This window comes from Syngnathus floridae, chromosome 11 (assembly GCF_059516105.1).
Source record: "Syngnathus floridae isolate MCC-2025c chromosome 11, RoL_Sflo_1.0, whole genome shotgun sequence".
Classification (NCBI taxonomy): Eukaryota; Metazoa; Chordata; class Actinopteri; order Syngnathiformes; family Syngnathidae; genus Syngnathus; species Syngnathus floridae.
The window spans coordinates 3,443,283-3,469,678 of NC_142423.1; the positions used below are offsets into that span (position 1 = coordinate 3,443,283).

General features: G+C 43.8%; 2 protein-coding genes, 1 long non-coding RNA gene and 2 other non-coding genes across 7 annotated transcripts; 1 reads left to right on the forward strand and 4 right to left on the reverse strand.

The window, feature by feature from the left end:
• Positions 1-572: 572 nt before the first annotated feature.
• Positions 573-8,876, reverse strand: LOC148390347 (uncharacterized). Its single transcript, XR_015861345.1, has 2 exons — positions 8,619-8,876; positions 573-7,348 (listed from the first exon to the last, which is right to left on the reverse strand). It is a non-coding gene; the product is annotated as an uncharacterized LOC148390347 (long non-coding RNA).
• Positions 8,877-11,236: 2,360 nt separating this feature from the next.
• gnl3 (G protein nucleolar 3) lies at positions 11,237-26,161 on the reverse strand. The gene is made up of 18 exons (XM_088388963.1): positions 26,035-26,161; positions 25,891-25,949; positions 25,682-25,822; positions 25,402-25,521; positions 25,242-25,328; positions 25,031-25,166; positions 24,861-24,952; positions 24,436-24,586; positions 24,257-24,344; positions 23,973-24,150; positions 23,751-23,893; positions 23,420-23,556; positions 23,198-23,346; positions 22,954-23,011; positions 22,732-22,885; positions 18,083-21,880; positions 11,518-11,671; positions 11,237-11,458 (listed from the first exon to the last, which is right to left on the reverse strand). Exons 1-15 carry the CDS (start codon positions 26,045-26,047, stop codon positions 22,779-22,781), a joined length of 1,659 nt encoding a protein of 552 aa, XP_088245089.1. The 5' UTR covers positions 26,048-26,161; the 3' UTR covers positions 11,237-11,458; positions 11,518-11,671; positions 18,083-21,880; positions 22,732-22,778.
• Positions 19,011-22,618, forward strand: glt8d1 (glycosyltransferase 8 domain containing 1). Of its 3 annotated transcripts, none has more exons than XM_088388967.1 (9): positions 19,012-19,885; positions 20,001-20,099; positions 20,296-20,506; positions 20,635-20,752; positions 20,844-20,928; positions 21,020-21,132; positions 21,208-21,374; positions 21,454-21,566; positions 21,725-22,618. In XM_088388967.1, exons 1-9 carry the CDS (start codon positions 19,876-19,878, stop codon positions 21,904-21,906), a joined length of 1,098 nt encoding a protein of 365 aa, XP_088245093.1. In that variant the 5' UTR covers positions 19,012-19,875; the 3' UTR covers positions 21,907-22,618. The 3 variants fall into 3 exon arrangements, with proteins under 3 accessions (XP_088245092.1, XP_088245093.1, XP_088245094.1); XM_088388968.1 differs by having other exon boundaries at positions 19,013-19,341; XM_088388966.1 differs by having other exon boundaries at positions 19,011-20,099.
• LOC148390350 (small nucleolar RNA SNORD19) lies at positions 23,631-23,704 on the reverse strand. Its single transcript, XR_015861510.1, has one exon. It is a non-coding gene; the product is annotated as a small nucleolar RNA SNORD19 (small nucleolar RNA).
• Positions 24,674-24,809, reverse strand: LOC148390351 (small nucleolar RNA SNORA47). The gene has a single exon (XR_015861514.1). It is a non-coding gene; the product is annotated as a small nucleolar RNA SNORA47 (small nucleolar RNA).
• Positions 26,162-26,396: the final 235 nt, after the last annotated feature.

Below are 26,396 nucleotides of genomic sequence, written 5' to 3' on the forward strand. Positions count from 1 at the left end.
TGTACCGGCACAAAGGTTTGCAGTGCTGAGGACATGATGAGACCTAGAAAGAAGCATTGCTGATGTATCAATGGCCGAGCGATTAGGCACATGGACGGGCAACCCCCAGCCTCGGGTTCAGATACGGCATTGCTCAAATTTGCAAATCTTAGCAAGCTACAGAAGAAGACTTTCTGCATCACATGAAATTTTTTTTAGCATGTGGTTTGGAAGTTTATTATGCAAATGAATTTGCTTTGTACATTTTAGAGACATGCACATTGGCGAGATAGCGGCAGTACCTATGCGTATTTGTTAGGTTGCTTTGGGCAAAACAAACCGCAAAAGACGGGTCACATTGACCCAGCTGTCTAATTAGGGCGCCTATCATTTGTAATGTAGCTGTTTCAAGTTAAAAATTATTGCATACAGTTCAATGGAGCGTGTTAGGTTACGGATTCTAGTTATTGATCTGACTCCAAATTGCGATCAACACTTAACACATAAATTGCTATGTCCTAATCCACACACTGGCGCACCCAACAATTTTGCGAGTTCGTTCTGTCAAAGAGAAGACCAGTAGATCAATCAGACCAAATTTACCAATTATTTATTCCTGACAAAGCGCACTAATACAGGCCTGGGTCCCTCACACTAAAACTCGTGCGTTTTTGTGACCACCAAAAGACGACACTTTCTTCCGGGTTGCCCAGTTTTAAAGAAACACAATATGAATATTAAAGCATGCAAAATATTGTGAGATGATTGGTTGAGGGCCATCTCCTCCCCAGTCCAGGTGTCGATGAGGTCAGACGGTTGAGTTTTCCCCTCGAAGGCCAGTCTCATAGACGTGCTGTTGTTCTCGATCCTCACCGACCTTGAGATTATCTCGTCCGGTACTCCCTGTCTGGGCCTATACACAACACTTCCAAGAAAACAAGTTCATGCAGTTTGCCTGCACATTCCTCGGCCCCCACCAATCCACACGAGCACTTCAATACTAGATATTAATATGATTATAAGTTTAACACAACCTTAAAAAATATGTTTGCAAACTCCCAAAAACACATTTTCCTTTATTCCCTCTCATGACCTCATTTATGAGGTCATCACCCGTTACCCTAGCAAACAGCTACCAGCGCGCTGTCGGTCCTTCCTTCCCCCCGCTGCTCATGTTGAGTCACCAGGGCATATTGGCCCATCGGTGGCAACGGGCCAACGGTTTTCTCGATCAACCGGACAGTGAGTGACCTAATACATGGAATACAACAACAATCGCATAAAATCATAACTGTAGTAAAAATAGCCACAGCAACAAGCACAGACATGATGAGGCCTTTCCAGCTTCCGAACGTTTTCATCCAATCAGACCAAATATCGGTGTGTAGGCCTGAATGATCTTTCATCTTTTTGTTCAGTGTCCTTAGTCCTTCCAACGCCCTGGTCAGTCGGCCCCCTGGTGCCGTGTTGTTTGGGATAAAAGTACAACATGCATCACCAAACATTCCACATACACCATGTTCCTTAGCCAATAGCATGTCCAACGCAATTCTATTTTGGAACGCCATTAACGACGTTGCAGCCAATTGTTCATGAACTGCGGCAAATGATTCAGCTGTATAATTACCCAGTCGTTGGACATTGTAATGAAAGTCATTAGTACGGTCTACATTTTTATTGGGGGTGATCCATAGGAAGATACTTTCGAATCCCGAGGCCACTTGATTAGCGAGTTTATACTCATCTGGTACACCCCGGGGCACTCCTATAGCGTCAATATATGTTGGATCGTTGTCGTTCAACCACGGGGGCAAAACGTCTCTTTTGGCTCGCTTCAGGAGCTCCGCCAGTGGGAACTCCAGGTCCCAATTGAGATTCTGTATTTCAATGGGGACAACCACCACAGGCATTATCAAAGACACGAGGGCACAGATACCTGATGCGTTCTTTGGCAAGCGATCCTATAATTTGTCATCACCACACCACAACCAGATGTCACTGGTTTTCCTCTGCTCCTTCCATCACTGCTGGGTGAATTCTGGCATGTCCTGTTAAAGCTTGAAAACAAGTGAATTTGGAAAAAAAACTTTGTATATCACAATTACAAATTGAAACCTACTCACCCATTTCTATTTTACCACTCCCCCTTTGACACATTCACCCAATGTGTCATTACGTATCAAAAGGAACCTGCAAAGCGTCCCCTCTCATCACCACTCTCATTGTAGCCAGGCCCGCGGAACCTCTAGCTCCCATCTGGGCCCCGGGACCATCACCCCAAGTCCTTGAAACTTGACTGTCCACCACACACTCGGCAACACAAACAAAAATCATCGCACTCCTGTCAGTGAGCTTATAGCCCTGCTGACAGCGGACATTTGTACACACAAAAACAAAAACAGACATCAAGTATCAAAACAAAAACAGTCATAAAATGAATCCTGGCGCCCGCGGATCGTGTCCTGAAAACCACGTCATCAACAAGTTCATCATAAAAACCAAAAGGGCAAGGGTTAACATATTCTTGTAAATCCAACACAAACTTTCCACGAACGCAATCGACAACCTGCAAGAATGAAAACAAGTTATGCAAGCAACGCGCAATCCGCTCCTTGGCTGGTGGCTGGTGCTGCAAAAAAAAAAAAAATCAAGTCACACAGAAAAACAAAGCAGAGCGTGCTATTGTCGCAAACACGTTCAAGCGTCAAACAATTGGTCACTGTCCACCTAGTCCGTCACCCCGTCGGGTGAGCTCAAAGTCGTCACACGTCAAATCGTCCAAAGTCTTGCTGTTCGATACTAGTTCTGTCTTGTCTGACCATATCACTGAAATGGGCCTTCTCCATCACACCGTTTTGTTGTCGATGGTGCCCCTGATTGATCATTGAGCCATGGTTCCGGTCAGAACTCATCACTTACCAGTTCCAGACCCTCCAGTCTGTACCACCCCTTCAGGTGAGAGGAATTTTATCCTCAATTGCAAACACATCACCCCAACTTCAGACCTCTCTGGCCAATCATACTGCGCACACACACTCAAAGTTAGTATGTTAGTGTGCAGGCAAACATTGACTCCTAATAGTAACTCTTCACATTTGGACATAGTTGTCAACATGACCTATTGTAAAATCTCCAATTCAATTTTCCATAAACTCGCCCATCAGATTCATCGCAAATTGTCATATATGTCTATCTGGGGGGGCCGACTGTGGGACCCGCGTGTCAGGGGAGCCTCCATAACCTCAGATTGCTCTTACAAACTCGGTCTCTATTACTTATCCTAATTAAATTCAATAAAGATGGGTCCGACTATTCCCTCTGGATTTTTACGTCATCATTTGGCTCTCCCCCTTTTTCCTGTTGTCTAGCTCAAATATGTTTCTCAGTCTGCTTCACTTTATTGCCCCTCTTGGCGAGTCTCACTCCCCCCTCTCAAATTTTCAACTTTAAAATTCACGCCCAATTTTACAAAATTCTTTCTATATTTTTATCAATCTTCTGACCAATTCAACACGTTCCAAATTTAAACATAATCTTGTGGCTTTCCCCGAATTTTTATTCAGCCTCTTCGCCTTCACACGCAATTTCTACGGAAATTAATAATTCTAGTTATTATTGTTAATCATCCGTGGCCCTCGTAAGGACAAGCCGCAACAGTAATGGATGGATGGATGGATTGTTAATCCTAACCCCAAATGCCTATCATAAATTGCCATTTAAATCAATTGTCGCAAGGGTCATGTCAATGTATTCGTTATTTAAAGCCCTACTGTATTCTTTTTTTTTAATTAAGTAGTGCCCTTTATTACTATTTTGCTGACTATCCAGAATTCCAACTTTCTTATGGCCCCTCACCCCTTCAAGCTGAAATATGCATCCTATAAATCAGTCGCAGTTGATGTGTAATTAAATTCTGTTGCTTTGATAAAGGTCAATTAAGTTTAGCAATTCAGCCTTCTGTTGCCCGAATCCAAATTTTCACTGGTCCAATTATAAAATTTCATTATTTCAGTTAGATTAATTATGTATTCGAAATGCTAAGTTACATATAAAAATGTATGATTCAAATTATTTAATTTCTATTGATCAATGTCCACTTTGCAAAGTTTCTGATCACGCTGTCGTATAATTTGTCAGTGCATCTTCACTGACCATATCTATGTATTTTGTTTTTTATCCCCGTTTCAGTGTCAATAAGCATCCTTATTATTCCCTCTTTTATCAAAACTCCTCAGTTATGTCTGCCCCAGCACCCAAACACACTTCCATCCCTTTTGTCCCATACTCCACCAACTTTGTAATGCTTCAGCAGTCTTTAGCAATGTGTCCAGTTTGACTTCATGTGACTCGTGCAAGTCTTTAGCAGCCTCTCCTCTTAGATTCTCATGATGATGATTCAGGGCTGGACCGTCCGCCATTCTCAAATGCATCCATCTTGTCTTTGTTCTTTCAGTCTATTTTTTGATCTGCGACTGTGTGTATTCCACCAACTGTATGGTTCTTGTCCTGTGAAGAGCCGTGCTTGCCCCCTTCAAGCATGATAATAGTTCCTGTTGTTCTCCCAAAGGTCAAAGGTGTCTCATGACCAGGGACAGTCCTCTGTTGATTTTGAGGCAGCCAGTAGAGTACAAGGACTCAGTTCAGGACTTGTGCCATGCGATAGGGCAGAACACACTGGGACACAAATTTCACAAAACTATCTTCGTGTTATCAGTCTTCATGTGTAGTATTTGTTCCTTACACCCCAAATCTTCCTATTAACATTTTGTATCCTATCAGTTGCGCACACTCATCATCTTACTATCAAGCCGCCCTTATCAAATGCTTTTTTTTTTTTTTTTGAGTAATCCATCCACCCTACCCATTAACACGGCTAAAATCCTCGTTCCAGTGTTTATCATCAAATAAAGTTCCGAAATCCTTTATAATAAACTGTAATGTAATTTAACAATCTACCAACATGGTTGTATATGCGGTGAATGTTATTGTTCAATCTATAGGTCATACAGCGCCTGTGTTCCAACTATGACACTCCTCCTTGGTTTACCATCTCATAAATTATTGTTGTCAGCAGCGCTAAATGATAGTGCTTGAAAGTGAATGTCTTATCGCCCAATTTAAAACACATGCCGCATTTGAGCGAGTATTTATTCATTTATTTGCCATCCTCATGTTAGCTGGCATGTGTCAGAATTAAAATGTAATTTTATTTTTAATTTTAAGTCTTTCAAAATTGCTATATCCTTACTGCACCGAGATAAACTGTTAAATATATCTTTAAAAACAAACAAAAACAATCTATGCTCCTGTTAGCCTGCAATTGTCCAAATCAAAAATTTTATTTTCTTTTAATTGTCTTTCTTTTGAACCTCTAAATCGCTCATGTTGCTAACTTAACCTAACCTTAAAGAAAGGACCAACAGGTTACTCCCAATAGCTCCTCATTATTTACGAGTTAGCCCCCCCCTTTCTTGAACATTCTCTGATCCATGCAGTCTTCCTCCTCACACGCCTGCACCCACACAGGGTGTGCACATAAACGCACACACCGAGCGCGCACACAATCGCACGTACACACACACACACGCATCCGCACGCACGCACGCACGCACGCACGCACGCACGCACGCACGCACAATCCATCTCTCATGTAGCTTCTTTGCCACTTTCTATCGGTCAATACCATTCACAATTTGCGCTTCCACATCAGCATATACATTCCTTCAATCTCACTGCTTCAAACATTCACTGAGAAACTCACACTGTCCCTGCCCCGCCCGGGCCATAGCACCCCCCCGTGCGAGGGGGGGGTCGCGGCATCAATGTTGACCGGTTACAGGCTGGCCATTTCCTGCAACAATCATGATGCCGGCCCACCGCCCGCACGAGCATAGCACAGGCCCACGCGCACAGCCCAGACCCGCGACTACGCGCGAGTGCAGGCACGCTCATTAGTCTCAACTTCTCAAAGGGCAGGCCAACTTTGCTGTTGCGCCCTTCATCATGTTCACATTCGACATCTTTCAATGTCTTCTACACAACATTTGTTGTCTCTTATTCTCATCCTATCAAGCCACCGTTCTAGTAACTTTCTGCCACACACGTCTTATTTTCTCTATTGCACACACGCCCTATTTTCTCTACTGCCACACCTTGCTCATCTTAGTTTCTCTAACCAACTTAAACACACCATTGTACACTTCTCAATTTCCCTATTATCGCTCAAAAGCCTCCTAAACATTCTCCATTACTGATTTCTTCCATAGAACACACATCCCACTCACACACACTGATATACACACCCACTCATGAGGATCCTCTGCGCGCACACACACTCTCCCCCCAATTTGGTTCATTTTGGATATTTTAGCGGTCTGATCTCTCACAGGAGGAACTGTTACCACCGGATATTTTTTGAGGAGGCCTCACTTCCCCTCGGGGATCTCTTTATTAACCCCAGCTATTTGAATACGATCGTCACCGCACCCTTGTCCGCCACGACGAAGCACTAGGTCCCTGACCTATCCTTAGTACACGTAAGTCCCTGACTTTACCGTACACGTTACACACGTAAGTTCCAAACTTATTCACCGTATGTATCTTAACTTCATGCACTCCTTATTTGATCTGAACGACAGTCTCCTCTTAAATTTCCTCTTTCAATTTGCAGCATTTCGACTTATAGTAACAGGTATTCTGCTTACCTTATCGGTGATGAGCTCAGGGTTTAGGAGACGTCGTACCAGCTCAACGTTGTGCGCTTATTCCAAACGGTTCGCCGACCGGGAGACAGTGTCCCTGACACTGTCCGGTGTCTTGGCTAAAGACCACGAGTTGTCAATTACCCTTCTCTTGACATCACGTCGGGGTCACCAAGAAATTGTTAGGTTACGGATTCTAGTTATTGATCTGACTCCAAATTGCGATCAACACTTAACACATAAATTGCTATGTCCTAATCCACACACTGGCGCACCTAACAATTTTGCGAGTTCGTTCTGTCAAAGAGAAGACCAGTAGATCAATCAGACCAAATTTACCAATTATTTATTCCTGACAAAGCGCACTAATACAGGCCTGGGTCCCGGGTCCCTCACACTAAAACTCGTGCGTTTTTGTGACCACCAAAAGACGACACTTTCTTCCGGGTTGCCCAGTTTTAAAGAAACACAATATGAATATTAAAGCATGCAAAATATTGTGAGATGATTGGTTGAGGGCCATCTCCTCCCCAGTCCAGGTGTCGATGAGGTCAGACGGTTGAGTTTTCCCCTCGAAGGCCAGTCTCATAGACGTGCTGTTGTTCTCGATCCTCACCGACCTTGAGATTATCTCGTCCGGTACTCCCTGTCTGGGCCTATACACAACACTTCCAAGAAAACAAGTTCATGCAGTTTGCCTGCACATTCCTCGGCCCCCACCAATCCACACGAGCACTTCAATACTAGATATTAATATGATTATAAGTTTAACACAACCTTAAAAAATATGTTTGCAAACTCCCAAAAACACATTTTCCTTTAAGCGTCAGACAGGTTGAGGCAAATATTGTGTATTAGGTTGCTTTGGGCAAAACAACGAAAGATGCATCGCATTGACCCAGCACCAGACAGCTTGAGGCATATGCTGCTGCCTAGTGGTGGCACTTGGAATTCATCTAGCCTGTCTGATATGGTCAATTTCATGAGGATGCTGGTATTAAAGTCCCAGAGACATTTTTTTTTTCCCAATTACAACGGAATTTGATAGAATGTATAAAGAGAACACATTTGCCGCATTGGAAATTAAAAATGGACACCGATTACTAATAATAAAGCTAAAATTAAATGCCAGTTTATCGATCGGGTTCCGCACGTAGCCACACTGGTGGCGCCATTACTGTGACGTCACAAATTGTGCATCCGGATCTCAACAAACCCAATCAGACATGAGACAGCATGTCAGCCACCATGGCAGCAATAATCTTAAACAGAATGCAACATATTTCAATTACATGTGCTTCATTGATTTTATACATTTATTCTTGTAGGAATGAGCCTTTACAAGACAGTTATTTTTTTTAATATATTTTGGGCTGGAGAAGGTATTTTTCCAAGGGTAAAATTCCCCATTTGCAATAAGTGATTTATTTTACCCTTGTAGTACAAAATGTTGTACTTGTGTGGGTATTATTAGGTACCTAGGTCTCATAAATGGTTTTATAGCAGTCCGGCTGGGGGTGGGATGGAGGCAGGCAGGTGGGTTGTGCAGGCATGTCAAACCGCTACAGCTATCCATTAAAAATCAAAACAAACCAAAATCGCAAAAAATTCAACAAAGGCAAGGCTCTCAAATCATATCTTTAACACTGCGCCTTTGAAAGATTTCACTGATAAAGGTGCATTATAAATGCTGTATTATTATTACAATTATCATTATTATAAGGGGGGGCTTAGAAAATTTGAAGCAATTTCTGTCTATTAAAATCCTGTCTCCAAGGACCATATCCAGTCTAAATTCCCAACTCTGGAAACTGAGAAGGATGTCTAAAAAATTCATAATATTCATTTATTAATTTCCTGATGAGTGATGTCTGCAAAATATTTATTTACTAGTATTATTCTTGGTACAGTGGCCTGACTTAAAAAAATTAAACTTACCCTTTTCCCCAAGTTTGATCCTCATAAGGGGTCCAGGTTAAAAGCAGGTTTCCTGGAAATGTGCACTGCACAGAACACTATAATCTGTAGGACCAGACCAGTCTTTCCGCGTCCTTTGTACCTGTTTGGTCCATTGTTTCCTCAAACCCTCGTCTTTTGGAAACAAAAATAGCGATACACCTGCTTCGTTTGTGTTTCTGCATCCCATAGCGATACACCTTTTGCCTCCACGCTTCGACATACTTCTGTTTACATTCACTGTAGCTAAACGCGAACTTGAAACGTCACTTCCGGCTTCTTCCCCAGTCTAGGAGGAGGCCACTCGGTGCAGTCAAACTCGTCTGCGCGGCAAATTTAAATTTAATTTTTCAGAGCAACAGCTTCCTTTTCGTTGTTTCGCTCGTCAATTTATATTTATAAGCCCAGAAGCTAACTAAAACCGATTTATACATATACCAGTGTCTCTGGGACTTTAAGACGACCACTCTGGCCTTTACTTTACTCTGAACTGGGTGGTACCACCCAGTACATGTACCGAGGCTGGCCGTGTAGTTAAGCAACTGTGCTTTGAATTGAAAGCCAAGGACCTAAACGTTACACGCTATGTTTATAAATTCAATTGACCTCGGCTACAACCTGGACTGTACAGAAACAGCCTTCTTTGTAGTCAGACAGCCAATGGGGACGTCAAGCCATGCAATAAAACATGCAAGAAGTTTCACATTCAAGAGATGCAGCTTCAATTAAGCTTCATCGCGAATGATGACTGACACCAAAGTTGACTATTTACAAGACCACCAACAGGAAGAAAACACGCTGATTTTATTCACAAGAACGCCCACATGATGCATGACTATTCAAAACAAACCAAAAAATGGCTGACTAGATTAAAATACCAGCTTTTATTCGTACAGAAAAATGTACCAACATTCTGCAAGATTCTGAGTTCGGTGGCCATTTTAAAGCAGGGTTGCCAAAGACGACTTATTGATCGCAACAGAAACCGTTTGTGCGCTTGCGTTTGCATCTATGGGTGTCTGGCTACTTGGCTTTTGTCAACAATGCAGCTTTTCTTTGTGTAGTTAAAAAAAATAAAAGCCTGACACTGCATATTTAACAAGACAATTTGCTTTGAGAGTAACTTTACAAATGTCTTGTCATTGAGAAAGTCTCAAATGATTCCAGTTTGTATGCACGATAGACTGCCCATGCCAATGTTTAAAATGGACCACTTGAATTCAGTTCACAGTTTAACTCAGGTTCAGAGGTACACGCACACACAATTACAGTACAAACAGTTCACTTCATGTATTTACTATTCACTTATGTACCAGCTCAGTGGCCTAGTGGTAGAGTGTCCGCCCTGAGACTGGAAGGTTGTGGGTTCAAACCCTGGCCGGGTCATACCAAAGACTATTAAAAATGGGACCCATTGTCTCCCTGCTTGGCACTCAGCATTAAGGGTTGGAATTGGGGGGTTAGATCACCAAATGATCGTGCCAGACGCGGCACCGCTGCTGCCCACTGCTCCCTTCGGGGATGGGTTAAATGTAGAAACAAATTTCACCGCACCCAGTTGTGTGTGTGACAATCATTGGGGCTTTAACTTTAAAAAACACTAACAATAAAACAATATTGCAAAATGACGCAGCCCTGAGAAAGACAGAGGCCTCATGCAGACAGCCAGTGTGCACACCCAGTGAAAAAGTGGAGGGAGGGAGGGAGGCAGGTAGGGAAAGAAAGAAAGCACAAAAGGAAAAACAAAGTCATACTCTCTTTAAATGCTGGCTGGGCGCTTTGCCCTCGCCCCATCCGCCTCGTGTCGGCCGCTCATCACGTGCGAAGGTCGGCTGATGGTTGGCTTCCCCCCCCGGCCGATATTCGACGTTTGGACTCATCCTCCGCCTCATGCCACTGCAAAAAGAAAAACGGCACTCTGTTGCATGCGGTTCACTTCTGTGGACGTACTCATTACCTGTCTATTAAAGCTTGGTCCTATTTTAAGCTCCCTTTATTAATTGCGTATGCATACATAAATGTTTTTGTTTTCTTTTTATGTCTGTTCCTATATGAAGAATTCAATGCTTGTAATTTCTTTCTTTGTTGTAAAGTGCTTTTAGCTGCATTTCTTGTATGAAAGGTGCTCTACAAATAAAGTCTCTTCCACCTTGCAAGACAAGCACAAAAGTCTCGCTGTGGCGTCGCTGCGCGTTTGGCACTCAATGAGGGCTGCACAACATTTTGGAAAATCAATGATATGGCAGTATTGGGCCAGACCACTGCATTGAGGCAAGTTGTGCAAAATTCTTGGATGGAGGTTAACTATTTGATCGCAATGAGATCAGTTAGATTAGTTAACTAACTTACATCAATGACTTATCGTCTTAACTCATTACAAATAGGCAAGAAAACATGTTTCATTTGAGACATGAAAAAAAAAAATCTTTGCTGTCTTAAAGTGCATGTCAATAACCTAGACCACCATATGGCAGTTTTCCAATACACGTGCAGCCCTACACACGTCACCATTGGTGTCCAAATGGCAGCCTCGGGGCAACCTGATCAACACACCACACGAATAAACACAACACTGCTTTGTAGCACTAAATATCAATGGCAACATTTCGTGATTGATTTAATGAATTTGCGTCAAAGAATTCTGAACTTGTTTCAGTATGCAGCCCTCAAGCAGACATTGGGACACCGCTGGTGTAATTAAAAAAAAAAAAATTCATTTCACACGTTGAAGCTGCGCAGGTCGACGCTTCTAGGGAACTTCAGAGCGATGCCACAGCGGTCCATTCACCTCTGATCAGATCGTGTCACATCCCGGTCGCCATCTGCAGAAACAAATGCTAGAAACTCAAAGAGCACCCCAAGTTGTCGGTCACTTGCTTACTTGATCACAGCGGCTAGCTACTATTGGTGACCGTCGCCGGGTCGGATCGGGCCGTACGCCCCCCCCTTTTGCGTCCGTGGCAGAACATGCAATGAGTTGGGCGCTGCTCACGTCTTCCTCGTGGACCGGCTTGCCCAAACACCGCCCCCTACACCTAGAGAACAAAGGACACACATCTTAGATTAAGCACGATAGTGGTAGGTTAGAAAAAGACAAAATGTTACCGTCTCGCTCCAATGCTGTCCTACACCTAGGAGAGAACAAAGAACAAAAGTACCACAGTGGTGGTAGGTTAGGGTTAGATCAAACCTGGGCAAATTACGGCCCACGGGCCACATCCGGCCCTTTGTGCGTCCCTGTCCGGCCCGCATGAGGCCAATCGTAATTTAAAAAAAAAAAAAATTGTGTCGTGCGTACAATACAACTGTTTTGAAAGGCGTCGCACTTCCGTGTAGCGTACGTGTATGTGAGCTGTGCGTGAAGGTGAACAGTGCGAAGTAATGCTGCCCGAGATACGTGTGCTGACCCTCAGAAAAGTTGACAAGGAGCGCCGTGTTTTCAACAAGACATGGACTGCCAAGTATTTCTTTACAGAAATGAAAGGTAAAGCTATGTGCCTGATTTGTGGTACACAGGTCGCTGTGTTTAAAGAATATAATTTGAGTCGCCACTACACGACCAAGCATGAGGAAAAAATACATCTGTCTGATAAACAGGGCGCATCAGAGGCTGATGCATTGCTAGCAAAACTGCAAGCCCAACAAGGACGTTTTATCAAACTTCGGCAGCGGCTTTGTCATTTGAGGAAAAGTTAAAGAAGTTAAGAGTAAATTGTACTGATTAATGATTGTTTTTTTATTTGACCTTTACACCACAATATCACAGCTTAATATAAACATAAACAGAATAATTGTATTATTCTAATTACCAGAACCAACTATTTAAAATAAATAATTTAGTGCATTTTACAATGCAAGAAAATTGAGCAGGTTTAAGTTATCGTAGGTGTGGCCCTCTGACACAACTCAGGTTTTTCATGTGGCCCCTTGTAAAAATTAATTGCCCACCCCTGGGTTAGATGAAGTGCAACGGTGGCAGGTTAGAAAAAGACAAAATGGTACTATTCAAATTGCAAAATTGGACATTGGGATCAGCTCGCTCCAACGCCGCCCTACACCGATGGGGGAGAACAAAGAACGCAGCAAGCACGACAGTGGCAGGTTAGAAAAAGACAAAATGGTACAAGTCAGATGGCAAGCTTGGACATTGGGCTCCGCGTCAAAGTTTAGTTTTGTCTCCATCCAAGTCACCACGTCCTCCCCCAAGTGAGCTGTCAATGGCAACCAAGCACAAGACACCGCTGGATCCAGATAAGCCACAACCTCTTAAGCAAGACCAACCGTCAGAACCCCAAACACTGTCCACACCTGCAACCTTTCCGTCGTGCACCTATAACCAAAGGCAACCACACTGCCCCCACCTGGGCACATGATCTGCACATGTTGACTTTTGCAGCGTGCTGCTTGATTCTTGACTTGATATAGCATTGCTCTTTTGGATATGGCATTGCTCTTTTGGATATGGCATGGCTCTTTTGGATAGCCCATTGCTCCTTTGGATAGCCCATTGCTCCTTTGGATAGCCCATTGCTCCTTTGGATAGGCCATTGCTCCTTTGGATAGGCCATTGCTCCTTTGGATAGGCCATTGCGCCTTTGGATAGGCCACTGCGCCTTTGGATAGGCCACTGCGCCTTTGGATAGGCCACTGCGCCTTTTCATATGGAATTATACTCTTCCCATTTGGCTCCTCTTGCAGCCTACAATAACACACACAGTGATTCACTCGCGCGAACTGGAAGCCGTGGCTGACGGGGGCTGTCCTCAGACTGTTGAGGGCCAGGGACAAGGCTTTCAAAGCAGGGGATGGGGCTGGCTTGAGGACAGCGAGGGCCGACCTGTCCCGAGGCATCAAAGAAGCGAAGAAGGCGTTCTCGTGCAAGGTCTCCACCCACTTCAAGGACAGCAAGGACGCACGTAGCCTTTGAAGGGGCATTCAGACCATCACGGACTACAAGCCCGCGCCGAGGAGCTGTGAGGGCGACGTCCGTCTGCTGAACGATCTGAACCGCTTCTTTGCTCGCTTCGACGCCCAGAACAAAACTTGCCCGCTGAAGACCACTCCCCCCCCACACGAGCAGCCCCTGCGCCTCTCTGCCGACGGTGTGAGGAGGGCGCTTGCCGCTATTGACACCCGTAAGGCGGCGGGCCCTGACAACATCCCGGGTCGAGCGCTGAAGGACTGCGCTGGGGAGCTGTCGGGTGTCTTCACGGACATCTTTAACGTTTCCCTGCAGCAGGCCATCGTCCCCTCGTGTTTCAAGGCTGCCACCATCGTTCCTGTGCCGAAGAAACCTGCACCGTCCTGCTTCAATGACTACCGCCCTGTGGCACTGACGCCCATCATCATGAAGTGCTTTGAGCGGCTGGTCTTGGAGCACATCAAGTCCGTTCTCCCCCCCACCATTGACCCTTTCCAGTTTGCGTACCGTGCCAAGCGGTCCTCTGAGGATGCCATCTGGTCTGCCCTCCACTCGGCCCTCACCCACCTGGAGAGAAAGGACTCATATGTGAGGTTGCTGTTTGTGGACTTCAGCTCTGCCTTCAACACCATTGTGCCGCAGCGACTCATCTCCAAACTCAACGAGCTGGGCCTCAGTACCTCCCTCTGCAACTGGATACTGGACTTCCTCTGTCAGAGGCCTCAGGTGGTGCGTGTTGGCGACAAAATCTCCACCAGCATCACGCTGAGCACGGGGGCCCCCCAGGGCTGCGTGCTCAGTCCATTGCTCTTCACCCTGCTGACGCATGACTGCACTGCGACCTACAGCGACAACCGCATAGTGAAGTTTGCTGACGACACGACTCTGGTGGGTCTCATCACGAAGGGCGATGAGACTCGGTACAGGTCGGAAGGTGACCTTCTGACCACGTGGTGCAGGGACAACAACCTCCTGCTGAACGTCGGTAAGACCAAGGAAATCATTGTTGACTTCCGGAAGGGTCACAAAACACACCTGCCGCTAATCATCGACGGTGCTGTGGTGGAGAGGGTGAGCTGCACCAAGTTCCTGGGGGTGCACATCAGTGAGGACCTCTCCTGGTCCGCGAACACCTCGTCACTGGCAAAGAAAGCTCAGCGCCGCCTGTACTTCCTGCGGAAGCTCAGGCGTTCATGTGCTCCTCAGGCGTGCATGTGCTCCTCAGGCAGTCCTGTCTACATTCTACCGTGGCACCATTGAGAGCGTCCTCACCAGTTGCATCGCTGTCTGGGGTGGTAACTGCACTGAACAGAACTTGAAGGCCCTGCAGCGCATAGTGATTACGGCTGGTAAGATTATTGGTGCTTCGCTTCCCTCCCTGAAGGACATTTACGCCTCCCATCTCACCCGCAAGGCAACCTCGATTGCCAGAGATGTGAGTCACCCGGCTCACTCTTTGTTTGACCTTCTGCCCTCTGGGAAGAGGTACAGGAGCCTGCGCTCCCGCACCACCAGACTCGCCGACAGCTTCTTTCCCCAGGCTGTTAGGGCCCTGAACTCGCTACCCCCTTCTGCGTAGCGTGCGGCACTGTTGCGCTATTTTCGGGAATGTCTGCTGTACGCGCACTTGCTCTTTTTTCTTTTTTTCTTTTTGTGCTCCTCTTAATTATTTATTTATTTATTGTTGTGTTATTTATTCATTATTTATTCAGCACGCTTTTGTTATACTTGTTTACTGTTTATCTGTTGTGAGCCATGTCTTGTCACCGTGGGATAGGGGGGAACGAAATTTCGGTTTCTTTGTGTGTCTTTGGCATGTGGAGAAACTGACAATAAAGCTGACTTTGACTTTGATTAATCGTGTGCTGGGAAGCTAAAACTTGACAACCATTGTGTGTTGAGAAGCTGAAACTTGACAAAAACAGTTTCTCACCTGGTTTAGGACTACTCTTCCTCAGTGTCCTCAGCATCACTGAAATAGCTCCTCAAGAGCCTCCTGCTTGCTTTGTATAGAACAGGGGTGTCCAAGTCCAGTCCTCGAAGGCCGCATTCCTACATGTTTTCCAAATTTCCCTCGTTAAACACACCTGTGCAGGAGCCTGATCATTGAATCAGGTGTGTTTAACGAGGGAAACTTGGAAAACATGGAGGAATGCGGCCCTCGAGGACTGGACTTGGACACCCCTGGTATAGAAAGATGCTGGCTGGGCAGCCTTTTCTAGTGCTACGAAAGTCAAACAAATTATTGCAACAAAAATAGATATTTTAATTTTAAGTAGAGTTTTGCAGTTGAAAAAATGCCCTGCGATTGGCTGGCAACCGGTTCAGGGTGTCCCCCGCCTACTGCCCGTTGACGGCTGGGATAGGCTCCAGCACGCCCGCGACCCCCGTGGGGACTAAGCGGTTCAGAAAATGGATGGATGGAAAAAACATAATCATTATATTGTACTAAATTATAATTATTCAGGATTATTGTTGGAAATATACTTTTTATTATTGGATTCTATGTAACTACTTTTGTGTGCAAGATTCTCCGAAGTATGTGACCATCTGGCCTCGTGAAAATGACTTGGGGGCATATGGCCGGCTAATGACTGGAGTCATTAGCCGCGCTATACAATAAGCCCCACAATTAGCTAGACATGATCAGATCATGAGATTGTCATGGGATGGCTGAAGCAGACAAAGGTCTTATTTAAGTTGAAGTCATGAGTACGGCACAGCAATGTATTCCCAGAGGCACTAAAGACTATGTCTTCGTTAAGTTAATGGTCATGAGACGTCCATACTGCTCCGACCATAAGAGTATATCCTTTGTTCTGTGGTAATGATATAATTATGTCCTTCCCATCTGGAAACCTACTCGATCATGTACACTTGCCCCTTTGTTTCTTTCTCAATAAAAGGCACGGCTCAACTCGAGAAGAGCGCGGATCTCAGCCACACTTGCTGTGTGTCTGAGGTGCGTCCTCCTGCGCAGAAACGCTGAGCCAAAAAAGACCTACCGTCTCTGAGATTGATTTCAGATAAATGTTGTCAACTGTTAGGTTACGGATTTTAGTTATTGATCTGACTCCAAATTGCGATCAACACTTAACACATAAATTGCCATGTCCTAATCCACACACTGGCGCACCTAACAATTTTGCGAGTTCGTTCTGTCAAAGAGAAGACCAGTAGATCAATCAGACCAAATTTACCAATTGTTTATTCCGGACAAAGCGCACTAATACAGGCCTGGGTCCCGGGTCCCTCACACTAAAACTCGTGCGTTTTTGTGACCACCAAAAGACGACATTCTTCCGGGTTGCCCAGTTTTAAAGAAACACAATATGAATAGTAAAGCATGCAAAATATTGTGAGATGATTGGTCGATGGCCATCTCCTCCCCGTCCAGGTGTCGCTGAGGTCAGGCGGTTGGGTTTTCCCCTTGAAGCCCGGTCTCATACACGTGCTGTTCTCGTTCCTCACCGACCTTGAGGTGGTCTCCTCCGGTACTCCCTATCCGGGCCTATTCCACAACACTTCGAAGAAAACAAGTTCATGCAGTTTGCCTGCACATTCTTCGGCCCCCACCAATCCACACGAGCACTCCAATACTAGATATTAATATGATTATAAGTTTAACACAACCTTAAAAAATATGTTTGCAAAGCAAAGGGAAAGCACATTTCCCTTTACAACCCAACAATTATAATTCATATTTTCATTTCATTATTCATCAACTCACCTCACATTGGACAGATGATCCTGGTTGGCGGCGTCCAAAAGGGGAGAAAATAACCCACGCAAATGTTTGTTGCGTAACAGAACGAGAGCGGGCGGCGCCATCTTTGAACGGATTTGGTCCGATTTGGACATAACGTAACAAATTCGTTACATTTATCAGTTTGCATAACACGGAAATGGCACACGCATGATATAAAATAATAAAAAAGTGTGTAGTTAAATAGAGTCAAACTAACATTTCCTATAGTCAGACAAACACACGCTTATCGCTGGCGTCATTTACGAACCTTCAACAAACAAACTAATGGAAAAATCCTGGCCAGCATTGAAAAAAAACAAAACAAAAAAACCCGTGGAAGACATTGGAAATATCGTAGCGGCAAAACGACCAAAACGCACAACGACGCAAAGTCAATTGTGGCGTGCCGTGCCCAAACCTCAAGCACTCCCTAGACAGCTAAAATCCTGCAAGAAATAATAAATGGCATCGTAAGAAACTGCAAACATTTGCTCACGGGCTAAATTGCCTGCGGCCTACAATTTACCCCCAGGCCCACCGCCGCGGTGGACGTGACGTTGCAGAGTCACGAGAGTACGACAATCTTGTGACAAACAAAATAAAAAAGGCTTGTGAGAAAAGGCAACAAAGCACACATTTTGGGGCCTTTTTGAAAACTCTCCTTGTGGTCTGCAGTTAACTTTGACGCCTACAGTCGCCGTGTGAAAATCCTCCAACAAACAAACATGGCGCCCGTCGTGAGAGACGGCAAGAAACGACAAACATTTGCTCCCTTACCTGAGAAAATGCCACGCGCTCGGTGGCACCTGCATTTGAGAACTCCCCTTGAGAGCGAAAATCGTGCAACAAACACGGCGTCCGTCGTGAAAAACGGCAGGAGACGACAAACATTTGCTAGCATGAGAGCTTACCTGAGAAACCGTACGCCGCCACGCGCTCGGTTGCACCCGCATATAATAACTCCCCTTAAGCACACCTGTCTTCAATTTACCTAAAGCCCTGACGTCACATCCGTCAATTCAAATGGGGGCCACTTTCACGCAGTGCTCCCACCTAGTGATGTGCATTCCAGTTCTTTTAGGTGAACGAATCTTTAGAATCAGGTTCACTCAAACGATTCTTTCAAACGAATCGTTCAACAAATCCCCCCAACCAAATGTCTGATTTTTATGTTTTGATTGGCAAATATAAAAACAAGGAATAAAACACCAGACAAGTTAAATGCTCATTAAAATAATAATAATAATAATAATAATAATAATAATAATAATAATAATAATAATAATAAAATAATAATAATAATACATCTCAAACCAGCAATCTAATGTGAAACTGCAGTCGATATATTGAATAACAACATTTAGGCATATATATGCATACACGTTATTAAAAACCTACTATAAGTAAATCGTAAATCTACATTCTGGCTTACATAGTTTACGCCAAGAGACAGAACATATTCACTGACTTATCTGTTGACGCACAGGAAGGCAGTTCACTCATTGTCTCGCAAACGGGAAAGCCAGGATTCAGTGAGTGATTCACTCAGTGAGTGATTCGTTCAATCTCAGATTCGTTCGTTGGTGAGCGAATCTGAGATTGAACGAATCTCAATTGACGATTCGTTCGTGAACGGGAAGTTAGGTCACTGACTCGTAAAGTCCCTCTCTATGTAACACTCGCTGGCGCTGCTGATTGGCTGATTTTCTTCTTCGTTTTGTTTTGCGGCGGGGTAGCTTCAATGGGCGTTACTCACATCTACTGGTTGAAGTTATATATGAAAGCAAACTAAGCTGGGCTTAGACCGTCGTGAGACAGGTTAGTTTTACCCTACTGATAATGTGTCGTCGAAGGAGCGCGAGGAGCTTTGGAAGAAGTTGGAGGACTTGGAGCTCAAGCGAGGCCTACGGAGTGATGGCATCATCCCCACTTAACGCTCAACCCCCCCATCCCCATCAGCCACGTCCCGCAGAACCCACCCCTCCCCAGAAACGTCTGGCCGGCGGTGTCTGCGGTTTGGATCGGGAGCTCCGCTGGTCTCTTAATTGATACTTACTCTCGTTCACTGAAAGGATACGTTCTTTTTGATCGAATCGTTCACTCACCAGCCAGCACTACTTGTTTATCGCGACGGTTCGGGCGCGCCTATTATCGGCGTCGGGCCACCTTCACAGTATTACAATTAATAAATGGATGGATGGATGATATAAACAATACCTATAACACGCAGTGATTCAAATTGACCTTATTTTACTTGTATATATTTTGAAATTTTACCAAACAATCTAGCTTGTTTTTGTTTCTAATCAGGCACGCCGTGGGCGACTATTTCGTACCTGCGACAGCAGATGGTGTTGCGTTGGCAGTTCTCATGCAACTGTTTTTACTGCACAATAAATGTTTTGGGATTTTAAGGTTAACATACACACGGACGGTTAAATGTGCTCAAGATTGAGAATGGTTTTATTTTCTCACATAGTGGAATTTCTTTAGCCTAGCAAAAAAAGTACGTGGCGTCTTTATTTACACAAGAATATTGAGCATAATTTGGCGGAGTAACGGAAGAGGCGATGAGGAAAGGTTTGTGCAGTCGTGTATAAATACGTGTTTGTTTCTGGCCATCTGGCATTCGTCCCCTAATTTTAAAGTAATCGCTCAGGATTTTTAAATATGCGTGCTCTTGATTGTTTTCCAGTAAACGTGGTCATCCTCGTGCTGCTTGCTGTGGCTTTCCTGATCATAATTCAGCGAAATCTCTTGAGCCTCAGTGACTTTTTACATAAAGAAATAACACGTAGGTGTTTTTCCTTCAATTAGCATTTCTTGCTCAATGTTCTACTACCCTTTTTGTCCTCAAAATAAGACAGTACTAGTTGATTTACTGCCACCTGTTTTCCACTACTACTATTTTTGTATGTCAGACAGCAGTAGAGATAATGTTGCAGTCATTTTAACATTCAAAGATCTATCCTATATGTGGTGTTCTCCAGATACTGGAGCCATCCTTCCCTTTGAGGCAGAATTGTCTCCTGACCTTCGAGTGGATTTGGAGAGAGAAGGGGATGAGATCCCTGTAGTCATGACTGCTGCTGAGGAGAGACTTGGTGCTGCTGTGGCCGCCATGCACAGTATCTACCAGAACACTAAAGCCAATGTTGTCTTCACCATTGTTACCATGAACGACACAGCCGATCATCTCATGTAAGACAGCGAAGCACTGTGGCTATGGAGATGTCTCGTATCATTGTGCTTATCTTGCACATTAAACTAATGCAGACAGAAAAACTCTTAGGTTTGAATTATCATCGTCAAACTTTGTTGATTTACAGGATGTGGTTGAGTGCGCCAAGGCTAAAAAACATCAAATACAAACTGGTTCTCTTCAAGCCTGAGCTGCTGGTTGGCAAGATAGCAAAAATACCTCAGACTTTGGAGGCTACAAAACCAGTGAGGAAACTTTTTGTTCATTTAGAGTACTGAGCATATTGACCTAAAGTTTATTCCTTGCAAGTCTTGCTCATCTGGTCTATTTTTACAGCTGACATTTGCCAGGTATTATCTGCCTTTATACCTGCCTGAGGTGGAGAAAGCCATTTATCTGGATGATGATATTATTGTGCAAGGTAAAAAAACTCCACGCCAATATACACCGTTTAATCTAAGCCTGATTGTCTTTACTGAAGAAAAAAAAGTTCATTTTCCTTTTTTGCTCAGGGGATATTAAAGAGCTTTATGACACAAATTTAAAACCTGGACATGCAGCGGCCTTCTCCGATGACTGCGATTCAGCTTCCGCTAAGGGCATTATTCGAGGGGCTGGAACTCAGGTAAAAAGTACCGGCATTTTTCCTTCTATACCAACACGTTACATATATATATATATTTTTGCTTTCTTTCAATAGAATAACTACATGGGGTTCCTGGATTTTAAAAAGGAGGCTATTAAACAACTGGGCATGAGAGCCAACACATGCTCATTCAACCCGGGAGTCATCGTTGCCAACCTGACTGAGTGGAAGAACTTGAACATCACTATTCAGCTGGAGCACTGGATGGAGCTCAACACACAGTCAGTCATTCGTGCTGCACAAATGTGGCCGTCTTGTTTCTGTGCATTGAACGTACCTGCATCACTTTTCTTCCCCCAGGGACGATCTGTACAGCAAGACGTTAGCCGAGAGTATCACCACGCCCCCGCTTCTTATAGTTTTTTACAAGCGTCACTCTGCACTTGACCCCATGTGGCATGTTAGGCACCTTGGTAAGTGGCTACAGTGAAGCTCATAATTATTCATACCCTGGAGACATTTTGATGACTTGTTTTAGCTGGAAATTATGCAAATGTGGTAAGATACTTTTTATAAAAATAATAATGCGTATCATTGACTCAGTATATTCCAACTGTGACTTTTCTTGAAGGTACTACCGGTGCTGGAAACCGCTATTCGCCGCAGTTTGTCAAAGCAGCTAAACTCCTTCACTGGAATGGACACTATAAGCCATGGGGCAGGATGTCCGCCTTCACTGACGTATGGGACAGGTGGTTCATTCCAGACCCCTTGGAAAAGTTTCATCCTGTACGAAGACACACAGCAGACTAATAAAACTGAAAATGTGTGAAATGCAGCTATCTGAGCATGTCGAGTCAGTCCAGCCAGCAGGAACATGCCTCTCAGGACCACCCATGAGAAAACCTTCCACTCAATTCTCATTGTACCATTGAGTTTTGTTTTAGTCATTTTACTGAACAGTCTTTGGGGAATACTTTTAAAGTCACACCTGCTTTAGTTCAGATGAACATATGGATGTCCTAAAGTTAGCTCATTGAAATCCTGGTGGCCATTTGAAAAATGACACCAACTGTGTTGTCATACTTACAAAGCCGATGCCTCGTTGTCAATTACAAGTGCAGCATTTTGCCAAATTTTATAGAGCTCATTTGAAAGTCAGAAATGCTGTTACCTCATTTCGATACTTCCTGTGGAAAATGTATTGTCACTCTATCATCAAGGTCATTTATAAACAGTGACCTTTGCCTCTTCTAGTTTCTGTTTTCTATATAATGATTGAACATGTTACAACACTAATTGTGCTAAAATGGCATTTTTTCATGGCTAGTTTTTTTTCCTCCCTGATGTAATATGCAAACCACTAAGCAACCATTGCCATTCCAGGTGAGGTGTTTCATATTGTACATTAAACACATTTTGTAGAACTATTGTATTGAAACTTTGACAAACCTACATGTGGTGTGAATGGTCTCTACAGTATGAAATGTTTACAAAAGCTGAAATAAAGTTATTGGCCAACAGATTGGGAAGAATTCTGGTTTATGACATCAGTAGCATCTATATACAAAATGTTCATGCAGAGATTCAACTTAAATTGGTTGCATCATGCATAAAAATAAAAGGTTAGTATTTTACCATATTTCTCCATCCGTCACACCAGCCAAAAAATTGACTGGGAAAGTTCATTTAAAATAAGTGTTGAAGTCATAGGCATCATCATCATCTGTTTTCACTGTGGAGGAGCCGTTGTCAATGGCCACCGGTTTGAACTGGACATGTTTTGTTTTTTCTGGAAAGACAAAACAAGGTGTTAAGCAGGCGTTCACATTATTGTCCATTTGTGAAAAACAAATGTACCTTCAGATAAAACTTTCTCTGGTTCATCTGCCTTTGTCTCAACCGCTATTTGTTCAGACTGTGAGGGGGGAAAAACAAATAGTTAAAAGATAGAAAGAGCACAATTCTCTCAGAGGTTTGTTCACCAGCAGGATCAGAGTTGGATTAGAAGTCTTCATGAGTGAATTCAGATTTATGCTTCTGTCCTCATTTCCATGCTAAGGTTACACTTGTAAAATGTGGCACCATCAACAATGTGATATACCTCGTTATTGTTCTCTGCCTCCACAACCAGCTCCTCTACAGGTCTAACACTGGCTTTTTCTACAGGGATGTCACTGACCACCAGAAGACCCCTCGTGGGACCGCTAGACGTAAAGCTGATACTGTTGGCCGGGGTTGGAAATTTTATACCTTCAGAGAGGAGAAATTGTTGTCAACCAACATCACAATGTTGTGTAGCTCGATCATGTCTGTTAGCATGTACTTCTCAGCGTATCCTCATTGCCCATTTGCAGTTGTGCGCGATCCAAGCTGCTCCACATGTCCGCGATGACGGCGTCCGTCACGTAGGCAGAGGTGGCCTCTTTGTCTGTGGGTTTGCAGTGGTAGCTCAGCTTGGCTCTGAGACAAAATCAAAACATAGACCAGTATGAGAAAGCAATCCCGTGCTTGTACTAGCACCTTCGGCAGCATGGCACGGTGTTTGGATCAGAGTTGGATTAACAGTCTTCATTGTGAAATCTGTAAACCATTTTTGTCCTCATTTCCACACCAGATGTATGTAGCTGGTTTTTGACCAGAATCAAAAAGCTCACCCAGACCAGTCTTCCAGAAACGCTGAAGCGGCCTGCTCTGTATTGAGAACTCCGCCCTTTTGCAAGAAGCCCCGCTTTTTGGCCAACAAGGTTAGAAACTCTGCAACGTTTCTATAGTTTGCAATATTGAACTGTAGTATGACCTGAAGCAAGAAGAATACAAAATCTGAGATGACTTCGTAATGGCAGGGATTGCGGCCCCTTTACAGCACCGGATAGTACCTGAGTCTGGTTACACTGTTTGAGCAGAACCCTGACAGCCTCCTGCGTGCTCTCCTGGCCCTCCTCCACTTGCAAGCTCCTCAGAGCCATGGCGGCTGCCGGATTGGACGGACACGCCAGGATTCCCGGACTATCCAACAGATTGACATTCTCCGAGATTTTAACCTCCTGCATGGATCTAAAGGAAAACGATACATTAATGATGTAGGTTTGTAATACACATCACAAAACAGTTACAAACAATATTTGCCAACACTGCTCGATCGATTGTTCCAATAACTCACTTTGTGATGCCTCTTTTCACACCAGCAATGCAGGCAGTACTTTCTTTCAGATTATTGATCAGGCTGCTCTTACCCACATTGGGAAAACCTAGATGGAAATATTGTTAAGTGTGGTCACATGATCATCACATTCAGAAGCACCTTAGACAGAACCTTCAGGAGTAGCAAACAAGACTCACCAACTACGCCTACTCGAAGACGAGAGTCGCCCCCCTTGCTTGCGGCATAATGTGTGAGCAGCTCAGTGAGAACAGAGTTTCCAAAACAGGCGGCTCCATAGGAATTGTCATAGATTTCTTTGGAGGCCTTGAGCCTGTTCTTCTTCACTTGCTAATAAAAATATAACCACAAAGGGGAATGTGTGAATCATATAAAAACATTTAAAAACTAACCACAATGAACAGTCTCATTTCTAATCACTTGTTCGCAAACACACAAATTAAGCTCAGCACACGGCCGAGCTATTTTCATGAGTGGTTTGATTGTTAATATCGGAGGTTGTAACCAGTTAAGAACAGCACCACACAAACTGCTCAACTTTCTCAGACCTCCAAGAAACGAAAATGCAAGAATGGATTCCATGTTTAGAGCATTTAACTCCTACCGCTTTTGAAACGGATGCTTTGAACGCCACAACCGGAAACTCCTGCTGTAACTTCTGTATCCATTTATCCACATTTGCTTTTGGTACCAAATCTATGACAGAATATAAACAAAGCGCTTAATTTTACTGCACACACAAGTGGCACAGAGACACGTCTTGCCCATATGTACCTATTTTGTTTAAAACAAAAATTAGCTTCTTGTTGCCCTCCTTCTGCAGCACCATCTCCTCCAGCTGTGGACATCTGCAGCCCAGTGGATCACGAGCATCTAGCACTTCGATTACCACATCAGATGCATCAATGACCTTAAGAGTGGAAAATAATCTGGTGAGTTACGAAATAAATACACCAGATAACAGTAACAACGAAGATGTCGTCACCTTGTTTAGTTCAGCACACTGAAACCTTTTAGAGTTCCTTAGTTCAGCATTCTTTTTTTCTGGATGTTTTTTCTGGATGTTGTTATCCTGCAATATAGATGGGTGGATTTAGTTTAAAAAAATATTTTATTTGAATCCGATTTTTGTTTTTGTTTTTTACCTCTCGTGCTTTCTTGGCTTGGGGTTCTTTTTCTTTACTTCCAGACTCCTTTTCCTGTTTTCGTTTTTTGGCACGTTCTTCTTTTGCTGCTTGCTTTTGTTTCTCTTTTTGCTCCTCAATCTGAGACGACAGTATGTGGCAGAATTAGTACCTTTCGTATTTAACATTATTATCATGCCTAATAATGGCAACGTGGTAGAGCTGACCTAAGGCAAGTCGTTTCAGTATTTATACACTCGTAAGATAGCAAATGACTGATCAGACGGCTTTCCATCCAAACCTGAAGTCTCCTCTGCTCGGCCTCTCGCAACACTTCCTCTTTAAATGGAGCACTATTCGGCACTCCTGGATCTTTCTTGGGTCGATTCTTCACTCCTTTCTTCTTGGCTTCTTTTCTTAACTTTCTGTTATGCTCTTTGACCTAGAAAAACGAGGAGCATTAAAGAAAAATACGTGCATACAACCATGCTCTAAAACTGATCATCGTACCTTCTTTTGGATTTTATACCGTTTAGAACATGACAATCTCTTACTCGCTTTCCTTAGCTCTAAGAAGAAAGAAAAATACTTTAAGCATTTGGCAAACGTCAAATATTTGTAGTTTGATGAAATACGATAAAAGTGTCGACTTACTTGGTCGTTTCATCTTGGACTAATGCCGATGGTACCAACGTGAAGTGCTGCACGTGCAGGGCAAGTCGCAAGTCGTCATTTCCGCTTTATTCGGCGAATAATTTAATTTTATACCGCCACCTATCGATCAGGAGGTTCGTCGTTAAACGTTAGAATAAATAAAATAGGGCCCACAAATCCATACAATTTTTTTTCCATACAGTTTATTCGGGGTCATGGGAGAACAGTATACATCAATGTGGAATGTATTATATATATATATATATAATATAATAAATAATATAATGTAGCTTACAGAGAAGACAAAACTCATCACTCACTGCTCTTGAAAGATAGGAACAGATTTTCCACAAAAAAGATCA